Source organism: Vicugna pacos, chromosome 17 (assembly GCF_048564905.1).
Source record: "Vicugna pacos chromosome 17, VicPac4, whole genome shotgun sequence".
NCBI classification, from domain to species: domain Eukaryota; kingdom Metazoa; phylum Chordata; class Mammalia; order Artiodactyla; family Camelidae; genus Vicugna; species Vicugna pacos.
Window position 1 is genome coordinate 12,861,883 of NC_133003.1, and position 25,135 is coordinate 12,887,017.

The following is a 25,135-nucleotide window of genomic DNA, read 5'->3' on the forward strand; positions in this document are numbered from 1 at the left end:
ACCAGCTGGGCCATAAAGCAAGCTTCATAAATTTCACTAATAATATCACTTGTTAGCAAATCAGTATGATATAGAATGCATCTTTCTGACTACAGTGCAAATAAGATAGAAATCAATAGTCAAAAGATAGCAGGGAAATCCATAATGTAGGAAATTAAAAACATACTTTTAAAAAGCTCGTGTGTCAAAGAAGAATTCATAATGAAAACTGAAATATACATACAACTAAATAATGTAAGCACTACATATAAAAACGAAGAATGCAGCTAAAATTGTGCCTTAAGTATCTACTATTCTAATTCTAGCTATTATTCTATTAAAAAATAAGAAAGGCTGAAAAGTAATAATCTTTTCTTTAATGGAAACTATCATTTTTTAATTTGTTTTAAACATTCTTTTATTGAGTTATAGTCATTTTACAATGTTGTGTCAAATTCCAGTGTAGAGCACAATTTTTCAGTTATACATGCAAATGCATATATTCGTTGTCACTTTTTTTCGCTGTGAGCTATCACAAGATCTTATATATATTTCCCTGTGCTATACAGTATAATCTTGTTTATCTATTCTACATATGCCTATCAGTATGTACAAATTTTGAAATCCCATTCTGTCCCTTCCCACCCCCTGCCCCTTGGCAACCACAAGTTTGTGTTCTATGTCTATGAGTCTGTTTCTGTTTTGTATTTATGTTCTTTTTTTTTTTTTAGATTCCACATATAAGTGATATCATATGGTATTTTTTCTTTCTCTTTCTGGCTTACTTCACTTAGAATGACATTCTCCAGGAGCATCCATGTTGCTGCAAATGGCATTATGTTGTCAGTTTTTATGGCTGAATAGTATTCCATTGTATAAATATACCACATATTCTTTATCCAGTCATATGTTGATGGACATTTAGGCTGTTTCCATGTCTTGGCTATTGTAAACAGTGCTACTGTGGACACTGGGTGCAGGTTGTCTTTTTGAAGTAGGGTTCTTTCTGGATATATGTGAAAAGTAACAATCTTAAGCATCATATTCAGAAAAAGAAATAGAACAAACCCAAAGAAAGCAGAAGGATGGCAATAATAAAGATAAGAACAGAAGTCAGGGAAGGTGTAGCTCAGCGATAGAGTGCGTGCTTAGCATGCACAAGGTCCTGGTTTCAATCCCTAGTACCTTTGTTAAAAATAATAAAAACAAACAAATGGGACCTTAATTAAACATATAAGCTTTTGCACAGCAAAGGAGACCATAAGCAAAACGACAACCTATGGAACAGGAGAAAATATTTGCAAAAACTGACAAAGGCTTAATTTCCAGAATACATAAACAGCTCATACAACTTAAGAAAAAAAAACAAACAACCCAATCCAAAACTGGGCAGAAGACCTAAACAAGCAATTCTCCAATGAAGACATACAAATAGTCAATTAGGTACATGAAAAAGTGCCCAATACCGCTAATTATCAGAGAAATACAAATCAAAATTACAATGAGGTATCACCTCACACCAGCAAGAATGTCCATCATTCAAAAATCCACAAACAACAAATGCTACAGAGGCTGTCGAGAAAAGGGAGCCTTCCTACACTACGGGTGGAAATGTCCTTTGGTGCAGCCATTACGGAAAACAGTATGGAGATTCCTCAAAAAACTAAAAATACACTTACCATATATACAGCAATCCCACTCCTGGGTATATATCTGGGGGGAACTCTAATTCGAAAAGATACATGCACCCCAATGCCATTTGCAGCAACATGGATAGACCTAGAGATCGTTATTCTAAGTGAAGTAAGCCAAGAAGGAAAAGAAAAATAACATAACATTCATATATGGAATCTAAAAAAAAGAAAAGGACACTATGAACTCATCTACAAAACATCAACACTCTTGCAGACATAGTAAACAATCTTATGGTTACTGGGGGAGACAGGGTGGGAAGGGATAAATTTGGGAGTTTGAGATTTGCATATGTTAGCCACTATATATAAACATAGATTTAAAAAAAATTAAGTTTCTCTGTATAGCACAGGGAACTATATTCAATATCTTACAATAACCTTTAATGAAAATAAATACATGCATGTATGTTCAGGACATTGTGCTGTACACCAGAAATTGACACACTGTGACTGTACTTCAATTAAAAATAATAACAATAAAATTAAAAAAAAACCTAATTACCTCCCCTCCACAAAAAAAAAAAAAGATAAGAGCAGAAATTATTAAATTACACAGGTAGGTCAATAAATTCTAAGAATGGTTCTTTAAGGAAAATAAAATTTGCAGTTGCTAACAACTTTTTAAGAATAGGGGAGAGACGAAACAAAAAGTAATCATTTTAAAAGGAAGAATATAACATAGGCTGAGAGGAAAGAATCTTATGATCATCTTCACACAATACTTTTAAAGCTTTTCCTTTGGACAGCTGCCAAGGAAGTTACCCATGACCAAAGTCTGACTCAAGCGGAAACAGAGAACTTGACTCTGCTTCCAATTATGATAGAAACGGAATCAATATTTTAAATTTTTGCACAATGAAAATACCAGTTCCAGGCAACTTTATAAGTAAATTCCACCAAACATTTGAGGAAGATAAAATTTCCAGATTACATAAGCTCTTCCAGGACATCAAAAAGTACCCAAGAGGATGGGCAGCATCATTGCCTAACTTAGTTAATGGGGCTGGTATGACACTGACCTCAAAATCAAACGAGGACGGTGTCAGGAAGAAAATCACTGGCTAGTCTCCCTCTCAAATATAAATGCAGAAATCTGAAACAAAACCATCTTAGTACACTGAATCCAGTAATGCACTGGAGAAAGGCACTGCACAGTTACCAAGCCGAACTTACGCCAGGGATGCAAATTTGAGTCAATGTCAGATAAGCTGGAAAATGTAACTTGTACATGACCAGGTGAAAGAGGAAAAACCAAATCATCATCTCAAGGCAGACGTGGGCCTCCCAGGACTACAAAGTGAAAAAAGACAGAATATGGAAAAGGAAAAGAGGAGAGTCCTTTGGGGACCAGCAAAAACTAAAGATTCATTTTGCATATGTAACCTTAGAAAATATGCCTGCATGATGGACATAGCCTTTGAATGTTTTCCTGGGTGAAATCAACAAATAATTTCTCATAAAATGAATTTAAAGCACCAAACATAAAAGGTGTCTGATATATTTTTTTGATGAAATAGTTCTTTTTTTTAACGCCTTTCCCTTCAAATCAAAGTCTTTGAAATAGCCAGAAGGAATAGGTTATAAAAATCATTTTTTGCAGTGTTCTAGTTTTGCTTCCAAGCGTATAGCTGAAAACACATTTGGAGTCACTTCAAATGATTTTCAGCATAGCTCACAAAAATGGTGCGCACTTTGAACCAGATGGCTGATGGGTAGTCAATAAAAACCTAAAATAATATGAAATTACAAAATTGTAAAATCTGTCAAACTAAATATTGCATACACACCTCATGTAGTTCCCCTTTTAATGCCAATCAAGAATTTTCCAGGAAGATTTTCTTTGCATTCAAGGATTCAGTATTCTTTAAATGCATCCAGTTTTATACTTAAAGAATCAGTCTTATGCCAGGATTTCAGGTAGTCACATAAAAGCAGAGAAAAGTATTGCTAGTCTCTACTCTGTTTAATCCAGGAAGGTACACGGCCAAATACTGAGACACACAAGGTCTGCAGGATCAGGCCTTTGTTTTCCCTCTCCTACAATCCAGGGCTCCTTCAGTGACTGCATGCTGGCTTCCTAGGGATGATGGAATTGCACCCCAGGTTCTGGAACTGTAAACCGTGGAGAACAGGTGTTTACTAAGCATCGGGACACTGACAGGGGCTCTTGATGTGAAGCGGGTTTTCTACAGCCCACGGCTACTGAGTCCACTGTGAGGACCGTGGAGACTGTCGGCACACTCACTGCAGTAGGGACAGAGCTTTCCGGGTGTGTTGCTCTTCCTCTGCTGACTCCCTGGATACTCTCAAGGGACACCAGAGGGACGACTAAAGCAGCATGTGTTATTTTTGAATGGCAAGTCTTGTAAAAGGTAGATCAACACCACAACCCTGTTGTATCAACTTGGAGACACTGGCCACATTTTATTTTTGTTTAAGGAAGATATGGGATGCTGGTCTCCAAGGCAGATATGGCTGACTGAACTGGCGACAGCAGAGGCCCCCACACCCAGCAGGGACCTCCCACTGCTGTGTGTGTGGACAGTGAAAACCCCTGCCCATTTTAAGCAGCTGTTTTCTTTACCAAAGGCCACAGAGTGGCTGTTTAAATGCCAAAGGTAGAGAATTATATATGCCAAGAACAAACTAAATGAGAAACCACTATTTAATTTTTTTCCCCAAATAATAGCCCCAGTACATTGACAATAAGAGATCAAGGAAATACTCTGAAGTTTAAGACTAAAGCTTAAATCTGCAAGATAGACTATAGATACCATTAAGAAACTAGAAAACAAGGACCTGCTGTAGAGCACAGGGAACTGTTGTCAATATCTTGTAACAACCTGTAATGGAAAAGAATCTGAATCTGAAAAAGAAAAAGAAAAAAATATATATATACAGCCATTATGGAAAACCGTATGGAGATTACTCAAAAAACAAAAAATAGCGTTACCACATGATCCAGCAATCTCACTCCTGGGCATATACCCGGAGGGAAGTCTTAATTCGAAAAGACACATGCACCCCAGTGTTCATAGCAGCACTATCTACAATAGCAAAGACATGCAAGCAACCTTAATGTCCATTAGCAGATGACTGGATAAAGAAGTTGTGATATATTTATACAATGCAATACTACTCAGCAATGAAAATAATAAAATAATGCCATTTTCAGCAACATGGATGGACCTGGAGATCATCATTCTAAGTGAGGTAAGCCAAGAAGAGAAAGAAAAATACCGTATGGTATCATTTATATGTGGAATCTAAGAAAAAGAGGACACTATGAACTCATCTACAAAACAGAAACAGACTGACAGACACAGTAAACAATCTTATGGTTACTAGGGGAAAGGGAGTGGGAAGGAATAAATTTGGAAGTTTGAGATTTGCAATGTTAACCACTATAAATAGATTTTTAAAAAACAGGTTTCTTCTATATAGCACAGGGAACTATATTCAATATCTTCTAATAACCTTTAATGAAAAAGGAGATGAAAATGTATCTAAGTACGTATATGCATGACTGGGACATTGTGCTGTACACCAGAAACTGACACATTGTAACTCACTGTATTTCAATTAAAAAAAAAAAAGACATAATCAATCCAGCTGGGGAAAAGTCCCTTTAAAAAAATACACACACACACACACACACACACACACACAATATATATAGCTGAATCACTTTGCTGTACACCTGAAACTATCACAACATTGTAAATCAACTGTACTTCAATTTTTAAAAAGTGGTGGAAGAAGATTAAATGTATGAGACTACAGCTCAGAGAGATACCAGAATAAGTGTTGCAGGTCTTAACGAAATCATTTTATTTATATACGTGTGTATATAAATAAATAAAACTGCTCTGCAAATAATAAGGAAAAGGAATTAGAATCAAGATAGTAAGTAGAGATAAAAGAATGTGTTGTTTAGGAAAGGAAATTCAAATACAATTAAACTAGGCATACCTTACCCACCATCCCATTAACAAATGATTCAATACATTTAGCAAGGATGAATGATGTGGTGTCTGCTCCTGAGAACAACTCTGCCAAAAGAGACCAAGGGATGCAAGAGGGGGCACGCCGGCCTGGAGGTGTGCACAGCGGTGTGGGTCTGCAGAGAGGGTGGTGCAGACCGCTGCCAAGGGAGGCAGGGAAGCATCACATGGAAGATGACACAAGAGTTGGGTCACTGGGGATGAGGAAAAGGCAGTGAGAGGTCAAGCTGAAGCTATGGTGCGGAGAATAAATAAAATCACATCTTTCAAGCATGTGTCCAAAACATGCTGAACATACTCATAAAGCTCCTGCTTTTTCCTGTCTCCTGCAGTGTTCACGTACCCAGAAAATGGCACTGACGATTTCAGAGACCAAGCAAAGAACATAAACCACCAGGTATTTACGGATATTACGGAATACAGACCAGAACGAGGTCCTTAGGTCACACTGTAGGTCACCACCCAAGTGGGTCATGAAATCAGTTTAGTGGATCCCAGACTAGCATTTTCAGAGATGAGAGTAATTAAGCGTAACATACCATAGCAAAGGTAGCTTGGAGTCAAATAGAAATATCACAGTGCATCCAAGGTAAAAAGGATAAATATTATACTGTGCACTTTTGTTTCTGTTACGTATGTTACATCCAAGTTGATATACGCTCTATAGTGTGTAAATTATATAATCATATATCATGACTTATTTACATAGTACTTACATACTATAGCATCTAAGTACATACTACTATATTTTATGTAAATATACATATATAAATAGAACAGAATAATATTGAGCTTGGATAGCCGAGCAAATCATAGATGAAAAGAAAACAGCTGTCTGCAAGTTTGGTTTAGGTCTTCTATACATGGCATACATTTATTATATTATCATGTATTTCAATATACTGTACAATTATATTTACATATGTAATGTATACATATGTAATGATATAGTATATAATATGTTATATATTGTAGAATCTTAAATTTATTATGTATATTGTAAAGTCTAAACACTTAAATAACATTAACATTTATGTAGTTAATAATTAACAACTAATATTTGTATAACACTTATAAGGCTATTGTATAGTCTACAAAGTGGGGACACAATCTACCTCCCAGGTGCTGTTGCCAGGTTGGAGTATGCTAATGCAGGTACTGTAAGGCCTGGCACACAGTCAGCTATTGAAAATGGCAGCTTTTATCTTTATTACTGCAAGGTTTCATAGCCAGTAGATGGTGGTACCATGATATATACTAAGTCAGTCTGATGCCAAAATCTATGCTCTTTCCTGGAATGAACTCGTTGCCAGATGAAAATATCTGGGTCCCTTTGATATACTAGACACCAAACTTTAAGGTAACTGATAAAAAGTCCATTTTAGGAATTGGAAGCTGTTTGCTACTATTCACATGGCTCCTGTCTATAGAGGGAATGTTCTCTTGCCTGGGCCCAAGCCTGTTATCACCTTTCATGAACAACTGTATCAAAAAATGGCTTTGATGAAAATATTTAGGATTTCTGACAAAGAGTTCTACAGCAGTATTTTCATATGGTTTGTAATGAGATCAAACTCAGCTAGGAAATGAAAAATGAAGTCTTTGACAACGGTTAGATATTTTAACACAAGATCCACTCCCTAGAATTACATGTAGCTTCTCCATTTCCTATTTTCTTTCTTCTCTCCATGTCTTCCTCCTTCCTTCTCTCACTTTTATCTTCTCTTTCAGGGACCTCTTTGCAAAGACCCGTTACAGATGAACACCTATGTTGCCTTGTACAAATTTATCCCACAAGAGAATGAAGATTTGGAGATGAGGTAAAAATATTTTTTTAAAGAACAAAGAGGATGAAAAAAAATGCTGTAGTCAATGTTGTTCCAGGTGAAAAAACAGTAATTCCATTTGTGCTACCTCCAAATTCCTTAGAGGAGTGACTCAGATGTTACTGTGCAGAGCTGGTTAACACAGACCGCTGGGTCTCATCCCAGGGGTTTCTGATTCAGCAGGGCCGAAGTGGGGCTTGAACATTTGCAGTTCCTGCTGGTCTGCAGGTGATGGTGCTGCTGCTGCTGGTCCGGGGACCACACTTTGAGAAGCATGGTTAGTACATTAGCAGTAAAACTGCTACTGGGAATTTTCATGAAAGTTGAGCATCCTGTAGGGTCTAATAGGGAACCAAAAATGTATTTACCGCCCGAATTAACACTGATTGAAGAATACAACTAAAACTCTGCTTATCCTGCCAGAGACAGGCAGCGCCCCCTGTCTCGATATTTTGGGAACTGTTCCATATTATGGTAACTGACACACAGGGAGGGCAGGTGAGCCGGCGTGAGAGCTCACACTTTCTCTGGACCACAGTTTACCACTTCCTTGTGCTTCAGGGGTAGTTGAGCTGGAGTCAATCCTGTGTTCACAATCCTGTGTGACCGTAAGCAAGTTTTAAACACCTCCTTACTCTGATTTCCTTACAAAAGAATAATAATGACCTCTCCCCTTAAGGCATTTTTGAGGATGAAATGAGTATGTCTTGTTGTAGAAAAATGTGTTACAGCTCAGTTGTAACAGCAACCTGGATCCGGGGGAGAGACCAAGCAGCACTCAGAGAGTTGGAGAACTCAGGTTTATTACGCCGCGGGCCCAGAGGAGTCAACACTCCAAGCTCTGGACCCCGTCTGCAGATTTACACGGGCTTTTATAGGCTGCCAGTTTACACTTTGCAACATCATATGCAAATAAGGTATAACAAAAGTTGAAACTAATTAGGAACAAGCTTTGTAGAAATGGACCAATCAGGAGTGAGCTCAGGGAACCAACAGCATTTTAGGATTAAGTTCCACTTGTTTAGAAGTAAGCCCTTTCAGAGGCAAAAAGTGAGATAGAGCCTCTGGGCCAGGGAACTGGATAGTGCTGACAGGAGAGTAGTGGCCCTGCCAGTCTTTTTTATGGGGCTTCCCACCTCAGTTTCATAAAGCACACAGCACAGTCAGTGTAAACACTCAGGAACTGGTAGTCATCACAGTTTTTGTAATGTGGTGTTCACCGGCCTGTTTCAGAGGAAAGACCTCACCCCTTCCCACTAATCGTGACCCAGAACACAAGGATCTCAGCAGAAGGCTTTGGCGTTTTCCAGTCTTAGAGCAGGATACAAGGGGCTGCTTTTCTAGCCAAATGGGCCCTTAGAGTGGGTTCTTTCCTCTTCAGAAGAGAGTGGACAGAGAAATTAGCACGAAAAACCATGTAAATGTCAGAGCATTAGGGAAACAGCCTTCATTCTGGGGTGGGCTCCACTTGTCTGAATGCCCTGCAGGCCGCGTTCTCAGTCCCTGGCCGGCCCCTGCAGACGACTTCTGGAACGCCTTGTCTCCACCCTGCAGCTGTCTGGCTCTTCCACATCCTCAGGTCTGTGCCACTTCCCTGCATGGTCCCTCTGGCTTTGCCAGAATATGGTTCCTCCTCTGTGGAATCAGCCTTTTCTTCTTCCAGTTTCCCCCAGGCTCCTTAAGAGGAGAGAGCTACCAGACACCTCCACTTAGCATGTGTTTCCAGGGTCCCATATGCCATGGGGCCACCCTCAGCAGCTCAGCTGCCCCTCAGGGTGCACCACCCAGCGAGACTCCGTAGCAGATGGAAGTGTCCTGCAGGAGTCTGGCAGCTCTGCCCACCTCTGCCCTCACACCCAGGGTCACCTTGGTTTCATTATTCATCTGTACTCGGATTCTTAGGCCTTTCCAGAACAGAGTTCAGGCCTGGATCCCAGCTCCTTAGATTTATTCAGACAATTAGGCTCTCCATCTGCATCTTCCCCATCCTTGAGGGAGAATCACCATGCTGAACTCACTGGCTGGAGCTGGAAACATTATCCAAACAGCATGGCTTTGATGCGGCAGGAGATGGCGTTGATCAGGGGAAGCCCTGTTCTATCAAAGATGCAGCAAACCCTGCCCAGCAGAGCCTGCCTGGGCTTCATCGCTGGGGTGGTGCCTTGCCCTCAACTCAGAGTCTACAGTTAACCATCTGCTGATGAAACAAGGATGACCTGTATTTACTTTGCAATAAGTAGTATACTGGATCCTTCTTGAGGTTACCATCTGGGTGTCTACAATTTAAAATTTAACAACTCCCCATTGTGCAGGTCCCACAGTTTTATGTTAGAAGGTTTTTCTGAAGTCAACAGATGGGAAAAACAACCCCAGAGAAATCTAGAAAGGTACTGGGGTACTGAGGAATGAAGTCTAACTGCCTGGTGGTAGTCATAAGTTTGGGGGCTTATTTTAGTCAGTTGCAGGCCATTAAAAGTCAAGTCATCTGGTCACGAATCAAACGTTTACAGTCTGCTTCGAGGCAAACAGGACTATTCATTCCCAGGAGTGAAATGTCTGCGTTAACATAGACTGTAAGATTGGAGTGATAAATCATACTTACTTTTTTTTTTTTTTTTGCAAAGGGACTAGGTTCCCATTTTAAAAGCCAAGCTCTTGATTTAGAATGTGTAAGGCAGTGCTTTGGAGATTTAGTATAATTCCTTGAATGAACTGGGGCTTTGTGAAATATCTTTTTCTCCTTAAACCATAAAGTAGAAAAAGCAAATCCCTGATCCCACCTGTGTTCGGATTCAGGGCATCGTGCCGGGTATTATCCTCAGGAAAGAGAACAAAGGATGTGAGAGCACAGGGGATGCTAGGAGTGAACGATGTCACCACCTGCCCATCTCCTCTGCTTTGTAACCACAGGGCACCTCACAGTCTCTGAACCTCTGTTTTCTCATCTGGAAAATAAGGATGCAAGGCCTGCCCTTATAGGATGTCTGTGACTAAATAAGATAACACCTGGTACACAGTAGGAGTTTAATAATGTTAGCTCCCATCAATTCTGTTTAGACTCCAGAAGTAGATGCTTCCTTTTCAGACTTACGAAGTAAGAGACAGTGAACACATCAACATGGACTCACTGAATATTTAAGAGTAAAAAGTATGGGCATCACTTGACCTGGGTTTAAGCCCTCACCGAGCCACTCACTGGCGGTGTGAGTGAAGTCTGGGGGCGTTCCCCAAGCCGTCCAAGCCTCTGCTTCTATGCTGCTTCTATGCCTCATGGTGCCTGTCTTAAGTCTGCTCATGACATTGCTTTGAACTCCAATGTCCTCACGTTTCCCTTAGGTCAAGACCAGAATATCTCCAGGGACCTCTAGGACCCACAGTCTCGTCCCTGGTGACTTTCCTGCTGTGTCTTGCACCACTGCTCCCCTCACCTCTCTGTTCCATCCACACTGGCCTTTAGTCCCCAAGAAGGACTACACCACCACCTGCTGAGGAACCTTGCTTCCTGCTTCCTGCTCCACCCCATCCCCCATCTTGCTACCCGTCCACCACCACCACCGTCACACACAGACACACACACACTCATTTGACTGTTACGTACGCACTAGATCTCAGCTCTGATTTCACTTCCTGGGCACAGCCTTTCCTGATACCCACTGCTGTGTACTTTCCTAACACTGTATTTTTTTTTTCCTTCAAAGCACTAATTTCATCTTGTACTTATGTATTTCTGGGATTCTTTGGTTAACTTCTATCCCCCTTGTAAACCCCATGAGGGAAAAAAATCTGTGTTGGCTAATAACCCTTAGGTCCCTGGAGGTTAGTACAGTTCTTGAAACACAGTGGATGCTTAATAAATATTTCATGAATGAATGAATGAGTATTGTGGAGATGAAATGAATGAACTAATGCTGTGCCTGGCATAGAGAGTGAGCAGGCAGCTAAAGTCCATGATCACGTCATAAAAACTATAAAGGAGGAGCAAGCCAAGCTCAGAGGGGTAAACAGGACCTGTTTCCTAGAGGAGACAAGCCCTGGGCCCAGGGTGAATAATGATGATTTGTCAAGAAGAAATTGTAGAAAAAGAGACCAGAAGTAGCCAGTAGTCATAGTCACAAAGAACAAAGGATTTCAGACAGTTTGGAAGAAGCCCTGCCAAGCCTTCACTGGAACACTCACAGTTTGGGGATGGAGGGGTGGGATCAGAGGAGACAGGGAAGCTGCCTCCTTATTCTTCACGCAGTGAGTCTCCCTCTTAGAGGTGCTGTGGTCCCAAGATTAGTCTCCAAATGCTGTCCAAAGGCAGACGCTTCAAAGCACCATCTGCTTTGTTACAGTTTCCGTGTAAAATAAACTTGTTCATAAATTCATCTGCTGTTACCTACTCAAATGTCTGGAGCCCACAGACCAGGATGATGCTCTGCTCTCCCACCATCGCGGGCAGAGGAGAGAGAACAAGGTGGCAGGGCACAAAGGAGCAGGATCTCGCATCAGACAGACCTGGGTCTGCCTTCCAGCTCTGACCCATGCTGGCTGCATCGATTTGAGCAAAGTGTTTACTCTCTTGCAGCCTCCATTTTCTCCCTCCCAGGGAGACAGTATTTAATGAGATAATCTAAGTAAAATACGAGATTTCATGCCCAGAACAAAGTGAGGTGCTCAATATATTGACTTTCGATTTTCACATTTTATTCCCTGGGCTTCTGATCAACATCATTAACACCACCGTAAAGATACACAGTGGAGAAAACACAGTTAGAGCCTCTCTCTAGACTTCAAGCACATCCAAGGAGACTTTCTCTCATTGACCTGGCGTTAAGGAGGCTGTGACCCCGTGGCCCTCATCTTCTGAGTAGGTTCTGTGGTTGCTGACCTGACAGCTAGAGTTGCGGGATTTTCGCACTGAAGCCTAAGCGGTGATTCCACCATGCAAGGGCTCTCCAGACCACTGCTGACCATCTGAGGTCTGGTAATGTCAAACAGCCACCAGGTTTCTGAGTGTAATGAACTTGTATAGTAGACAACCTCCTATAATTAAGGATCTTAGACAATTTCAACCCATAACCCTTATTAGCAAATTTTTGAAGAGCCCTGAAAATTACTTTATGGAATGCCAGCTTAATCCATGAGCACAGCTGTTTATAATGGTCCTGAGATACAGACTAGAGAACCTCAGAATCCTCAGCACTGCCACCACTGTTCCTACACTGCCTCGTGAACTCACAACGGCCGTGTGTCAACTCATCCCCCTGGCCAAGGGCGCGAATAGGTATGTGTGATACACTCACATATGCACAGATACACCCCCACACACCCATAGGCGATGCACAAACTCACACATTCACAGACTCACAAATACATGTGCATATTTTACACACATATACACACTCACACACTAGCAAAAGCTTGATAAACACATGCCTTTTGATGAAAGTTAACCCTACTCTAGACATTGAAGATGGAACCAGCCCCATTATCCTCTGCGAAACATACTTATAGACATCACTTACTATTCACACCAACGCATCTTCTTTTAAAATCAGTAAGAATAACTTCAGTGGCTTTGCTGAGTTGATATCGCTTAAATAATCAGCAGATGTAAATAACTCTGAGTAAGCACAAATCCTTAACACATCAGAGGGACTTTGAAATAAAAGATCAAGAATAAGTAAAAGACTCAGAGATCCAAATGCATATTGTAGTGACCATATATGCCTATTCCAGAGTCCATTTTGCCTTTCCACATCTAAGTCATTTTCATTTTTATTAGTTCTCCCCCAAACAGAGTTATATGATAATGGCCACATTTCATAAGGGGAAAGAGAGAGAGAGAGAGAAATTTACAAGCCAAGAGGGGGATGAGAGGGACTGCTTTTCGCATATTATTAAATTCTAAGATACAAATTAATTGCTACTCAATGTGTGTGTCAGAACACCTAAGTTTGGAGGGCTTCAAAGAAAAACATATCTTATTTTGTAACCCCAAATTTTGATTTAGAGTCTTGAGTCTCTGGACTCTTTTTTGGAAGCAGTTAGTCTCGGATTTTTCCATGGGTGAGTCTGAGCAAAACCAGGCAAGCATTTGTCTCATTAGTTAATATTCACAAGAACCTCTGGAGACGGGATGGATGGCCTGAATTCACCTCTTCCTGATTGACTCAAAGCATCACTTGAAAACAAGTTAAAAAGGGGATTTTAACCCTTGTGTGGCTGTTGCCAGGATTTGTTCCATCTCCCCACCACTCATCACACGTGAATGAGCACGTACTTCCTGCTGGGTGAAGAGATCACAGGCCCTGTTCTCAAAGAGCTCCAGTGGTCATGAGGCTGGGGGCCCAGACTAGAAGAGTGGACAAGAAAGTACCTCCAGCGTGAGGTCTTGTGGGTGGGAAGGTGGTCCAGGATGCTGCTACCGTACCTTAAGGAGGCATCAGAGCAGCCTTGGGAGGTCAGGAAAAGCTTTACAAGGAGGTGGCTTCGCAGCCAAGCCAAAGCTGCCAGAAAGAGGGACATGGGTGCCTGTGCAGCTTGGTTAGTGAGCAGCGAGGAAACGACAGTGGGAGAATAGGTTAAACTACAGAACAAAAGAATTATCTTATGACACACCTAATGCAGGGCAATTGCAAACCCCCCTTACAAAAGGAGTGGCAGAAATTCATCGCAGAAGCATATTTAGATTACTGTATTCATTCCAATCTTCATTCTAAATAAAGAATGTCTTAAAATTAATTAAAGCTTAGCAAATGGACACCTCACTGTTTAGTTCATATTCCAAAGAGACAATTTATGGTCCTTTCACCTTTTGAGGGGAGAGAGGGAGAATCAAGTCCAGGAACTCAGGTTAGAAAGTGGTAACTGAGGGCTAGAGCCCAGGGAGGCAGACTCTTCTTGGTCCGCGCGTCTTTCTCCTACCCCAAACTTTCCATCCTATGTTCATGGTGGTAGGTTTCCTCTCTGAGAAGGCTGACCATTTGTAGTCATCAGCAGATTCAGACAGTGTATACACTTCTCCCATTTTGGCCACTCACATCACTCATTAATCTTTTAGGATCATTAAGTCTAGTTTGAAAGAACAGGAAACTTGTGATTTATAGAGTGTGTTCATGAAAAGTCATTCCTGGTCAAGAATCATTTTTAAAAATTAAGATAAAATCCTACTTATGCAAATATACAGTAAACACATGTCAGAATTTTAATTTGAATCATTAATGAATGAGAGAACCAGTACAATGTCATATCTGGGTCAAATGAGGAGCCACACATCACAGGTACATAGGCAATTAGGAGTGTTGATGTGAATTTACAAATAGGTGCAAAACCGGTCAGTGCTCTCGGGGTAATAATTGACTACATTCTCCCAGACACAGTGCACTTGCCTTTCTATGGATAAGAATCATTTGCATTATTATCAATTTTCTGTAACTTGCAGAGATGTAAAAGAGCTCAAATTTATACTGAAAGGGAGATAACCCAGAAGACAAAACCCTCAGATCAGTCATCCTTCTTGCCCATTTCAAAGTCTTCCAAACCGTCTCCAACAGCCCTTTGCATTCTTTTAACAAATCAAGGACATTACTCATAGCAAGTAGTATTTTTACAAAGGAGAAAATTACGGCTAGGATGATTAAACCACTTGTTACAACCTATAAGAATCTCCTGGAGAATATTATTAAAACAGAGATTCCTGGACCACCCCCAGGCCTAAAGAGTCAGGTCCCACTTGGAAATCTGTGTAGTTAAATGTTTCCCGGGATTCTGATTATCTGCCAGACTTGAGAACAACTGTGACTCATCTGACTGCTCCAAAGATGCACAGTGGGCCAGCGGCCAACCCCAAACCAGAATACAGGTTTCCTGGTCCTCCAACAATGCTCAGTGTGGTGATCTGCGTTGGGCTTCTGGCTTGTGACTTATTAGGTAATGTCCTTCACTCTGTACGGTCGTATAAGCCTTCCATGAAGTAAGAAAAGGAGAGCCCTTGAGACAGAGTAAGACAAAGTAGGACTCTCTTGGTGTCTCGTTTCCATTCTCTAAGTACATCACTGCTTGGCAAATCCATCAGCTTAATTAAAACTAAATGTAATTCTGATGCACAAATTTGATTTAAAAATAAGCTTCACAGTCACCAGGACATCAAAATGCAATTAAGGCTATTTGAGGAAAGTCTCTGATGCATATTATGCTCCGATGCTGCACTGTGTCAAGAAACCCATGTCTTCCCAAATGTCGCTAATGTGTTTAGCAGCCTCCCTCTCACTCAAATGCCTTTTTCAGTTAGGTTCTGGAGAGCGTGATCCCTGACAGTTCAGGAACATTTACCAAATCCCATCCAAGTGGCCCTTTAGCTGAAAGTTTGTTCTCCGAGCTGGCCTGGACTTGAGAAGGTGCAGGCGTCTTACAGATGCCAGACTTAAGACTAAATCAGACTGCAGAGTTCAGGAGTTCCTTGTTACCTGCCCACGTGCTCAGGCTATAAAAGGCTTTGGACCAGGATGATGGAAACTGAGAAATGGGCCTGGCGAAAAACTAAGCAGTAGCCCTCAAACTAACGGAGCAGAGAGACAGGCTCCTGGCCTCGCTCCCTCAGCGTGGGTTTCTCCAGGAGATCTGTTTTGGCTGAGTGACGGCGGCTGATTTGGGGTTCTTTTTGCCTAGTGAATCAGAAAGTGTAAGAAATATAAAAATATCCTCAAATAGTTGCAGAGTAAATTGGACAATTCTAATGAGTTTTCACAAAGTTTGAGTGGGACCAGAGGCAGCAAGATCTAGTGGAGTGAGAGGCAGAATTAAACCCCACCTGTAAGTGGTGAAGTCTCTTCCTGACTGACTGACTTGTGCGAAAATGCACCTGGTCATGCCACTTCCTTCAGTGAACATTGCCACCCTCTCAGGCTCTGTGACAGCTCCTCAACCCTCCCAGCATCTCCCCTGCCTTCAGCCACCTCCCAACATCTCCCCTGCCATCAGCCACCTGGGTCATAGAGTACTCATTCCACCCGGGGCCTTGCCACACCTCTCTGGTCACTACCTGGAGTCAAGGGGCAAGAGAGATGGGGGGATGAGGGTGTCAAAAGAAACACTTCCAAAACTCTGAATTACGTCAAAGGTCAACATCTGAAGCCACTTAAGAGGTCAAAGATTAATACATTAATCAACTGTCCCTGCCAAAACCTACATGGTACTGGTAATCAGTACCAACCTAGAAGGTACTGATTACTAAATCTCCCCATCTCCCAGTGAAAAACTACATTTTTTAAGAGGAAATTAGAATTTTAAAGCCCTATTGTGTATCAGTTACAGGGCTAAAGACTTCCACATATGTGTTCTCATTTAAGTAACTTAGCAACTTTGTAAAGTAAATACAGATCATTTTATATATATATATATATATATATATATATATATGTTATGCACAGTATGTAATTACATAAATATAATTGAAGTAGCTGAATTTTAAAAAGTCATATATGTTTGGAATTTTTGTTCGTGGCCAAGTCTGCACATTTGTGCTCTTTTAGCATACTTCTCATTTAGCAATGACACTGACTGTAAATACCTTTTACGTCTTTCCCCTTTAAGATTACCAGCATATTGAGGGCAGTAACTATTTCTTAACAACTACAATAGCAACCATCCCCTGTGGGCTGATTATCTAAATGTGCTTCACAAGTATTAACTCATTTCATCCACAAAAAAAGTTGAGGTATTTTATTATTAGGTATAATAAATATTATAATAATATGAGGTATATTATTATCTTCACCTGACAGATAACAAAATGGATGCTTAGAATAATCTTTTCATCTCTGTACCCTCAGGCCACACCCAAGACCGAATGTGTCATACGCATTCAAAAATACTTGAATGGCACCTAATTTCCTTCCGCTCAGTAGGCAGAGATAAAGGGATTAAGAAAGTCAAATTTCCTTTGTAGTCCAGTATATTCACTATCAGCTGAAACATGACGAAAGCAAGGAGAGCCCAGAGCATGCCGCCTCGTCCGTGTGCTTCCCCTGGGAGGGCCGGGCTGAGGTCTCGGGTTGCCTCATACAGTGGAGAAGGTACTTCTCGGAAGCAGTGACCTCACGGGGAGGGTGTCAGTGTCTCCACCCCCGGGAATCTGCTCTGTATGGCGAACTGAGAGGGGCTGGGCAGGGGGCCTCAGGGCAATGCACAGTCCACTCTCCAGGAGCTCCCATCCACAGAAGACTAAACTGCCTTCATCACGCCTTGCAGAAGAGTTCCCTGTAGATGCCAGCGCTCACTTGCCACATTCACGTACTCTGTGTACACTGTGCCCTCTGCGTCCCTGAAACCAGTTTACCCAATCAAGGGCAAGATGAGTTGCTATGGGCAAGATGAGCTGCTATGTGCAAGTGGAAAACTGACAAATGAGGGAGGCAGAGGACTGAAAATGACCCCAGATAGCAACCGTACAGCTCACACACACATACGCATAAACACGTACACACACGAACCACGCCGCCCTCCTCACCAGTACTAGCCGATTCTGTAGTTGGCTTTTGTTATTTCATTCCTACTCCTATTGATGGCCCACAGTTTCCTCATTTCGAGATTTTTCATAGATCATGATATTACCAATGTGAAAATCTTCCTCTGGGTTTAAGACACATTTGCCTGAACAAACTTTAAAAAGCAAAGGCCAGCTGCACTGTTCTGATCTGTCTGCTCCAAACAGGACACTCATGTTGGTATTGTTTACTGAGTGCATTATACTTTTTATCACGGTATCTGCTTCTGGGTTACAACACAGCAGAATTTCCACCTAAACTTAGGATGCTCTGATTGAATTAGAAAAATTTGGCTTTTTTGGTTTTTTTTTTTCCCAAGTATTTGGAGGTCCTGACAAGTTTGTCTCCAAGAATTTGGAAATAAAGATAGAATTCAATTATAAAATCTATACATTATGAAAGGATTAGGAACATAAAGTCACATAAAAGAAAGAATATTCCTGTTAGACCAGAACAGGGTTTCCTTTGAACATGCCTGGAATATGATACCTCGAAATAAGAAAGAGTTGTTTTATGTAGGGGCCCAGGCGGCCACAGAGGCAGGAAACGACCGGAGGTGGAGTCACACACAGCAGTGACCATCCCAGGACCTAGCAAGGGAAGGCGGATTGTAGGCATTAGGCCGCCATTCCCCTGGGGTCAGTGGCAAGGTTCTCCCTGTGTAGAACAGGTGGGCAGAATGTTGAATTGAGTTCTTTGATGGCAGGACAGAGCACATCGACCCCACATGTAGGAGAGGGCAACTTAGGTGAAAACAGGTTGAGAAGAGAACTCACAGTTGGGAGTGAAAAGCTGTCACACAGGGTCACACGGGGCCAACCTGGGAGTCAGGGGAACAGCGGCTGGAGCCATAGGGGCAGCTTATGTACAGCCAGCAGCTGGGGTTAGTGAGGGCCCCCGGGCTCCCTGGGGACTCGCTGATTTGAATAATTTCACAGACTCCAGGGTGTAGAGGCTGTCCCTGGTTGTCTGGTACCTGGCCCCGGGGCAGTCGGGGCCAGGGCTGGTACTCAGTGCCCTGATACAGTCCAGCCCGAAAAGGGAAGCGGTGCAGGGTGTTGACTTAATCAGCTGTTTAAGGGAAACTGACCAATCTCTAGCCATAGTTTCAAAACTGGGTCGACTTTTTTTTTTAATAAATTTAAAATATTGAACATGAAAAGGAATATGTATGTATAACTGAATCACTGTGCTGTACATCAGAAAGTAACACAACACTGTAAATTGACTATACTCCAATTTTTAAAAATTGTATATTACACAGAGGGGTTCTGACGTGCACGCCCACTCAGACCGATCACCTGGAGCCCAGTATGCAAAGGATTCTAAGGCTTAGTGCAGGCTCGGGTGGGGCTTGCTGAGATCGCTGGGTGATGCCCGGCAGGGGCACAAGGGCGGTAAAAACCCCAGCCACCGTGCTGGCTGACCCGGATGTGGAGAGCTGCTGGCATGGATTCAAGTGCTGCCCTAGGAGAGGAAGAGCCTCCCTAAAGTGAAAAAAAAAAAAAAAAAAAGACATGTGCTGTCTCTTCCTGCTGATTCGAATATTTAGCTAATATCACAGGAGTCCACTCTTCCTTATGACTGCATCCTGCTTATTTCTTTCATAGCCCTTGACAATTTGCAATCATATGTTTATTAGTTACACATTCTATATTTATTATTTATTAAATGTTTAATTATGCATTTGCTTATTTATTATCAATCCTTCTCACTGGAAGATTAGCTTCAGTCAGGCCTTCACTCAACAAAGTGTCCCCAATGTCTAGGAAGATAGCTCTTTCAGAGTCAGGCTTCTGGAATATTTGTTGAATGAGTGGGTCCACAAAACAAAGAATCGAGGGGTGAATGTAATTTCTCCTCACTCAGCAAGCAGTTTTCAGATCCCGGCGGAGCTGTTTTATGGGAAAAGACAGACTCCCCATCACACTGTCAGGAGTATGTCTGGTCTTTCTCATAAAATTATCGCATGTGTTCCAGCGAGTGCCTGATTTTAGTGTGTGATTTAGTTACCATGGATCATGGGCTCAGGGACTGTGAAGACTGAGTCTCTACCCAGACCACAAAACTAGATTGGATTCAGGCGGTATTGTTTTACACCCTTAGGAAAAGGTGCCTCTTCCAACCTCCAGCTTGATTCTCTACCTATAATATCTACCAAACCATCAGCAAAGTCATTGTGGTTGATAATGACATATGGTTTCTTAGGTTATTAGGTTAAATAAAATCTGCTGGAGCTAGAAAGATTTTTCTAAATCCACTTTCATCCTCGCTGCTTAATTAAATCCCTCACCTGGGAAAAGAGTGATTTTCAGCCTTCTCGCTTTCTGTGGCATCAGCATGACACTGTGACTGTTGAAATACCAAAATGCCAGTTGTGTCTAATGCTTCAGGTGCAATAAGCCTGTTATATCTGGAATCTCCTATGAAGATAGATGTTAACTGAGAATTGAACATGACAGCAGAGGAGATTGAACCAGAATAGCAAAAATGAGCACACAAATCTACTTCCCTTTTTGCTCCGATCCCTTAAAATGTCAGAAAGAATACATCCATAATAGTACTCAAAAACTAGAAATAATACTATCAGGGACCCAAAAATCTTGGGAGTTTCCTGACAGACCACAGCAAATAGAGAAAAATGAAGATGACAGAGACCAAAGAATCTCAGGAAAAAATAACTTTAAATGTAAGAGCACATTCAAAGAGACACTGAACTCACAGCAAGTTCATTAAAGAGCGTGAGGGTGTCTCGGTGGCTTCATTGCATTAATGGCCCCATTCTTTCACTGTCCCTGTATCCATGCCCTTTGCCACGAGACTTTAATGTTCCTCTCACCACAGAGGTGGAGTCTGTTACCCCGCCCCAGAGTCTGGACTGGCCTTAGGCCTTGCTTTGCCTAATTAAATGAGACAGAAATGACAATGCATCAGTTCTGAGCCTAAGACTTAGAGGCCCTGTGTGTTTTGCATGTTTCTGTTTGCTGTCCTGGCAAGGCCATGAATGTCCAAATTGGCCTTCAAGAGTATGAGAAACATGGAATAAGGCAAAGTCACCCCAGTCATCACCCAAAAATGAGAGTGAGGCATTGAGGTGTGGGGGCTGTTTGTTACACAGCATTGTCACAGCAGTGTATAACTGATACAGAGTTCCAACTGTGTCCATAACACCACATTACTACTTAGAATGAGCAATAGGCAGCAGTAGTGTGTGACTCCTGAATTAAACCATTACATTGTAGTGTAAAGAAAGGGAAACTTTCTGAGAAAGAAAAAAAATCGTGTTGAGCTAACACTGGACCTCCAGACCTTCTAGAGAGCAGGAGGAAAAGGAAAAGGCAGCTCTACTTAGAGAAAGGTAAACTGACTTTCTCCTCCCAGGGTTAAGAAATCCATTCTTGTTTCTGCCACCTGGGTAGTGGCAGGAGGACCCAGACTGCTTGACCACTATACTCTCAAGCATCCAAAAGTGAGATGCATCAGGTGGCACACCCTGCTCACTTAAACAGAGCCTGAACTTCTCCCTCACACATTGCAGATGCAGAATGTGGCAGCAGAGAAGTTCACCCAGCTATTCACACTCTCTGTTTTCAGTCATGAATATAAAGAAACAACCAAGAAACACAGGTGTTGGAGGAAATCCCTTGACGTGAAGGAGAAGTAATAAGATAAAAGAACAGGCTAATGAACCCTCGAGGCAACAAATCATTCAATAAGGGAGGAAGCATTGTTTCAAATACATAACAATACCTTGAGAGAGATCTATCACAATATTCCATCCATAACATGAAGTGGCAGATGTAAAAAGGGAACGTTCAGAAAATAACAAAGAAACCTTGAAAATTAAAATTTTTCCTAATATTCTCAGTATTAAAATAAATAATAGAAGAGACAAGCCCAAACACAAAATACGCAATCAGCAAGATTAAACTGAATACTTGAATAGACAAATATTAACAATTATTACATCTAGGTGATGGCTATATTGGTGTTCTTGATACTATTTTTCCAACTCTTATGTTTGTTTGAAAAGTTTTCATTATAAAAATTTGAGGGGAGAGAATAAAATTTTTAAAAAGGAATATTAAATTGAGAGAAATTTTGGAACAGATTTTTTTTAAAAAAGAAAAAAATAGAAACTGTGTAAGCATGACAAAGATATGGATGATTGACCCAGAAGGTCAAACATGTGTTGGCTAGAAATTCCAGGGAGAAAGAAGAAAGAAAATGAGTGGAAGAAAACAGTGGGGGGAAAAAAATACACAAGATTTTCCTAAGTTGAAAAATAATGAGTCCTCAGAGTGTAAAAGCACCAGTAAGTGCCAAGTGGAAAGAATTAAAAGACATAAACACACACACACGCACACACATGGATGTGAAAATCAGACAAGAAGTGGCAAATAACCACCATGTCTACAATACCACCAGCACAAACATGGAGGTCCCCAGGTAAAACCAAGTCATTCTTGATGAAGAAGGTAACAGACACACGCACGCACAAGTCTAAAATAAAACTGCAAATTATACCAACATAAAAGATGGCAGACAAGTTAAAGTGGTTTCCAGGAGGTACTGAGAAGATACAGCTAGTAAAAAAGAGAATGACTCATTCTAGATGTCAGTAGTAAGCAAGAGAAAAATCGAGACACATATCTATATACAAATGTAAGTGCCCCGAAAAGCGTCTAGAAGAAGACACAGGAAACCACTAACAGTGGTCATCTCTGGGCAGTGGGAGAAGGATTATGGGGCAGAATATAAAAAAGCTCCAGTTTATTGACTTGAAATGTAATGACCTCCAAGTTTGGTTTGTTTTTTTGTTTTTTACAATGCAAAGATGATCATCTATGCACAAAACTAAAGCTAAAGAGTTTTTTAATACAGCACAGAAAGTACACTTGCTTTCACTGCCTAACAAAGCTATTCTCATGGGTGGGACGGGATGCACAGGTAAAAGTCATGACCATTTTCGTTCTGTTTATTTTAAGATTATTTGTGTAAGTGAAAAACGATCACTTCTGACTGTCTAGTACCATTGTTTTCCTCTTTCCGCCTCTACTTCCTCACCCGACTCATTCGTTCTTCTTTTTAGGCCAGGAGACATTATTACTCTTCTCGAGGACTCCAATGAAGACTGGTGGAAAGTAAGTGTTCCTTTTTCTTTAAGAAAAATCATTTGGTAACTACAATTACAACGGATGCTACAACTGTGGATGCATGCCTCCTTTTTCCTTTCAGGGGAAAATTCAAGACAGGATTGGCTTCTTTCCAGCCAACTTTGTTCAGAGAGTACAACAAAATGAGAAGATTTTTAGATGTGTTAGAACCTTCACTGGGTGTAAGGAACAGGGGCAGATAACACTGAAAGAGAATCAGGTGAGTGAAGCACACTGACACACCCCAAGTACGCCCGAGACGGAGGGACAGTCATTCTGACAGACAGCAATCCGTGTCAGTCAGAATGAGCGGAGTCCCATTCAGAGTACTCACTCTGAGAAAAGATACACTTAGTCCAATGACAGTACCGTAGTAGGATCTCAACACACAAAACCTCAGTGTTATCACTTGGTGATGCCTGTCACAAGAGCAAACTGCCCAAAGTTGCTCATTCTCCCTGGAGCTGGTGTTTCCACCTGCTCCTCAGGGACAGCAGAAGCCATCATCTGCCTGGAAAGAGCAGTGGCATCTGAGGGACACCCCCCCATAACAATAGCACCCCTGGGGAGCCCCGCTGCCGTGCATATATAGTATGTAACATTTGTAAATCTTATATGCCTGCATTTTATTTGAAGTCCTACACATGCCCTGTAAACGAGGAAACAAAGGCTGATAGAGGTTATGTGCCTTGCTCACGGGGCCAAAACTTGGTGCATGGCCAGACAGGAATTGAAAGATAGATCTACAAGCTCCTAGCTCAGTGGCTTCTACTGAGCCACATGCCCTGGACCATGTGGAACAAACTCTTCGAGTGTAAAGTGCTGTGTACATAGTTTGGTTCCCTGGGAAGGCAAGTGTCATAAAGGCACATGTCCCAGGACCAGAAAATTTGGAAACAAATTCCTGCTCCGATAGAAGCCCTACTGAGTCATTCTTGATTCCAGGCAATGGGGTCACCCTCATCAGACTGAGACCCCATCTCTAATGCCGTACATACCCCACAGAGCACACGGGCACATTTCCCAGCTGGGTTCCCCGCCCATGCTTCAGATGTCTCCAAGTGTACTCAGCTGTACCCTCCCTGTCCCAAAAGTCTGGAGTCTTTTGAATGAAGTACATTCAGGAAGAATGTTCATCTGTATTAGCAACGTGCTACTACATAAATTTTGCTAGCTTGTTTGATTTTTTTTTCCCCTCAGAATAATCTTGTGCTTCTCTGTTTGAGATTAAACATTGTTTTATGTCATTAAAGTACAAATCAGTGAAACCAGAAGGCAAGTTAAAATTTGCTCAAGTTGATCAGTTTCTAGAAGCAGAACGTTGGCTCGGTGACTTCTACCAGTTCCTTGGCTACATTCCCCCCAAAAAGTATTTTCTGGGAATGGGTTCACACCTGCGTTCTCCTCTCTCCCGGCTGAACTGACAATGTACAGGGGTCCAGCTGAGACAACCAACCTGGTCTCTTCACTTAGACACGTCCAAGACACAACACAGCATTTCAGCCTGAACCTGGAACCACAGGGATCCGCCCACAATACTTTAGGAAAATGCTGTAACCCCTGGTATTTGACTAGCCTGGTATTTCTAAAACATGGTCATTGGGCCACCTGAGTCAGAAGTTACCTGTTGAAAATGCAGATTTCTGTCTCCTCCCCAGATCTGCTGAAACGGAAACTTTCAGAATAAAGGCAGGGAATCAGTCTTTTTTACAAACTTCCCAGGTTTTCCAGTCATAACTAAAATTTGAAAATAACCTGCATTTCCATTTCTCATTTTATAGTCCTTTATTAGTTCTGTGACAACTGAAGGCATCTGTGTTTCCATGGCACGTAGGTCAACAGAAGGCACTGAGGTCTCTTTCCTTCCACACAAATTCTCTATTTTCAGGCTTTATCATCAATATGGCATCCAATTTTGGGAAAATATCAGCCCCCGAAAGGAAGTAC

At 41.6% G+C, this 25,135-nt stretch overlaps 1 protein-coding gene and 1 long non-coding RNA gene across 4 annotated transcripts in view; one reads left to right on the forward strand and one right to left on the reverse strand.

The window, feature by feature from the left end:
• Positions 1–25,135, forward strand: part of STAC (SH3 and cysteine rich domain) — a 200,596-nt gene that overhangs the window by 166,473 nt on the left and 8,988 nt on the right. For 2 of the 3 annotated variants that reach the window (XM_015236270.3, XM_006200631.4), the window contains 4 exons: positions 6,010–6,074; positions 7,409–7,497; positions 23,125–23,176; positions 23,271–23,408. In XM_015236270.3, the coding sequence (XP_015091756.1) occupies positions 6,010–6,074; positions 7,409–7,497; positions 23,125–23,176; positions 23,271–23,408 (344 nt within the window). The remainder of the gene's footprint in view (positions 1–6,009; positions 6,075–7,408; positions 7,498–23,124; positions 23,177–23,270; positions 23,409–25,135) is intronic. The other variant, XM_015236272.3, reaches the window with a different exon arrangement.
• The window catches only part of LOC140686708 (uncharacterized), a 61,763-nt gene that overhangs the window by 14,999 nt on the left and 21,629 nt on the right, over positions 1–25,135 (reverse strand). The gene's annotated exons all lie outside the window — the stretch shown is intronic.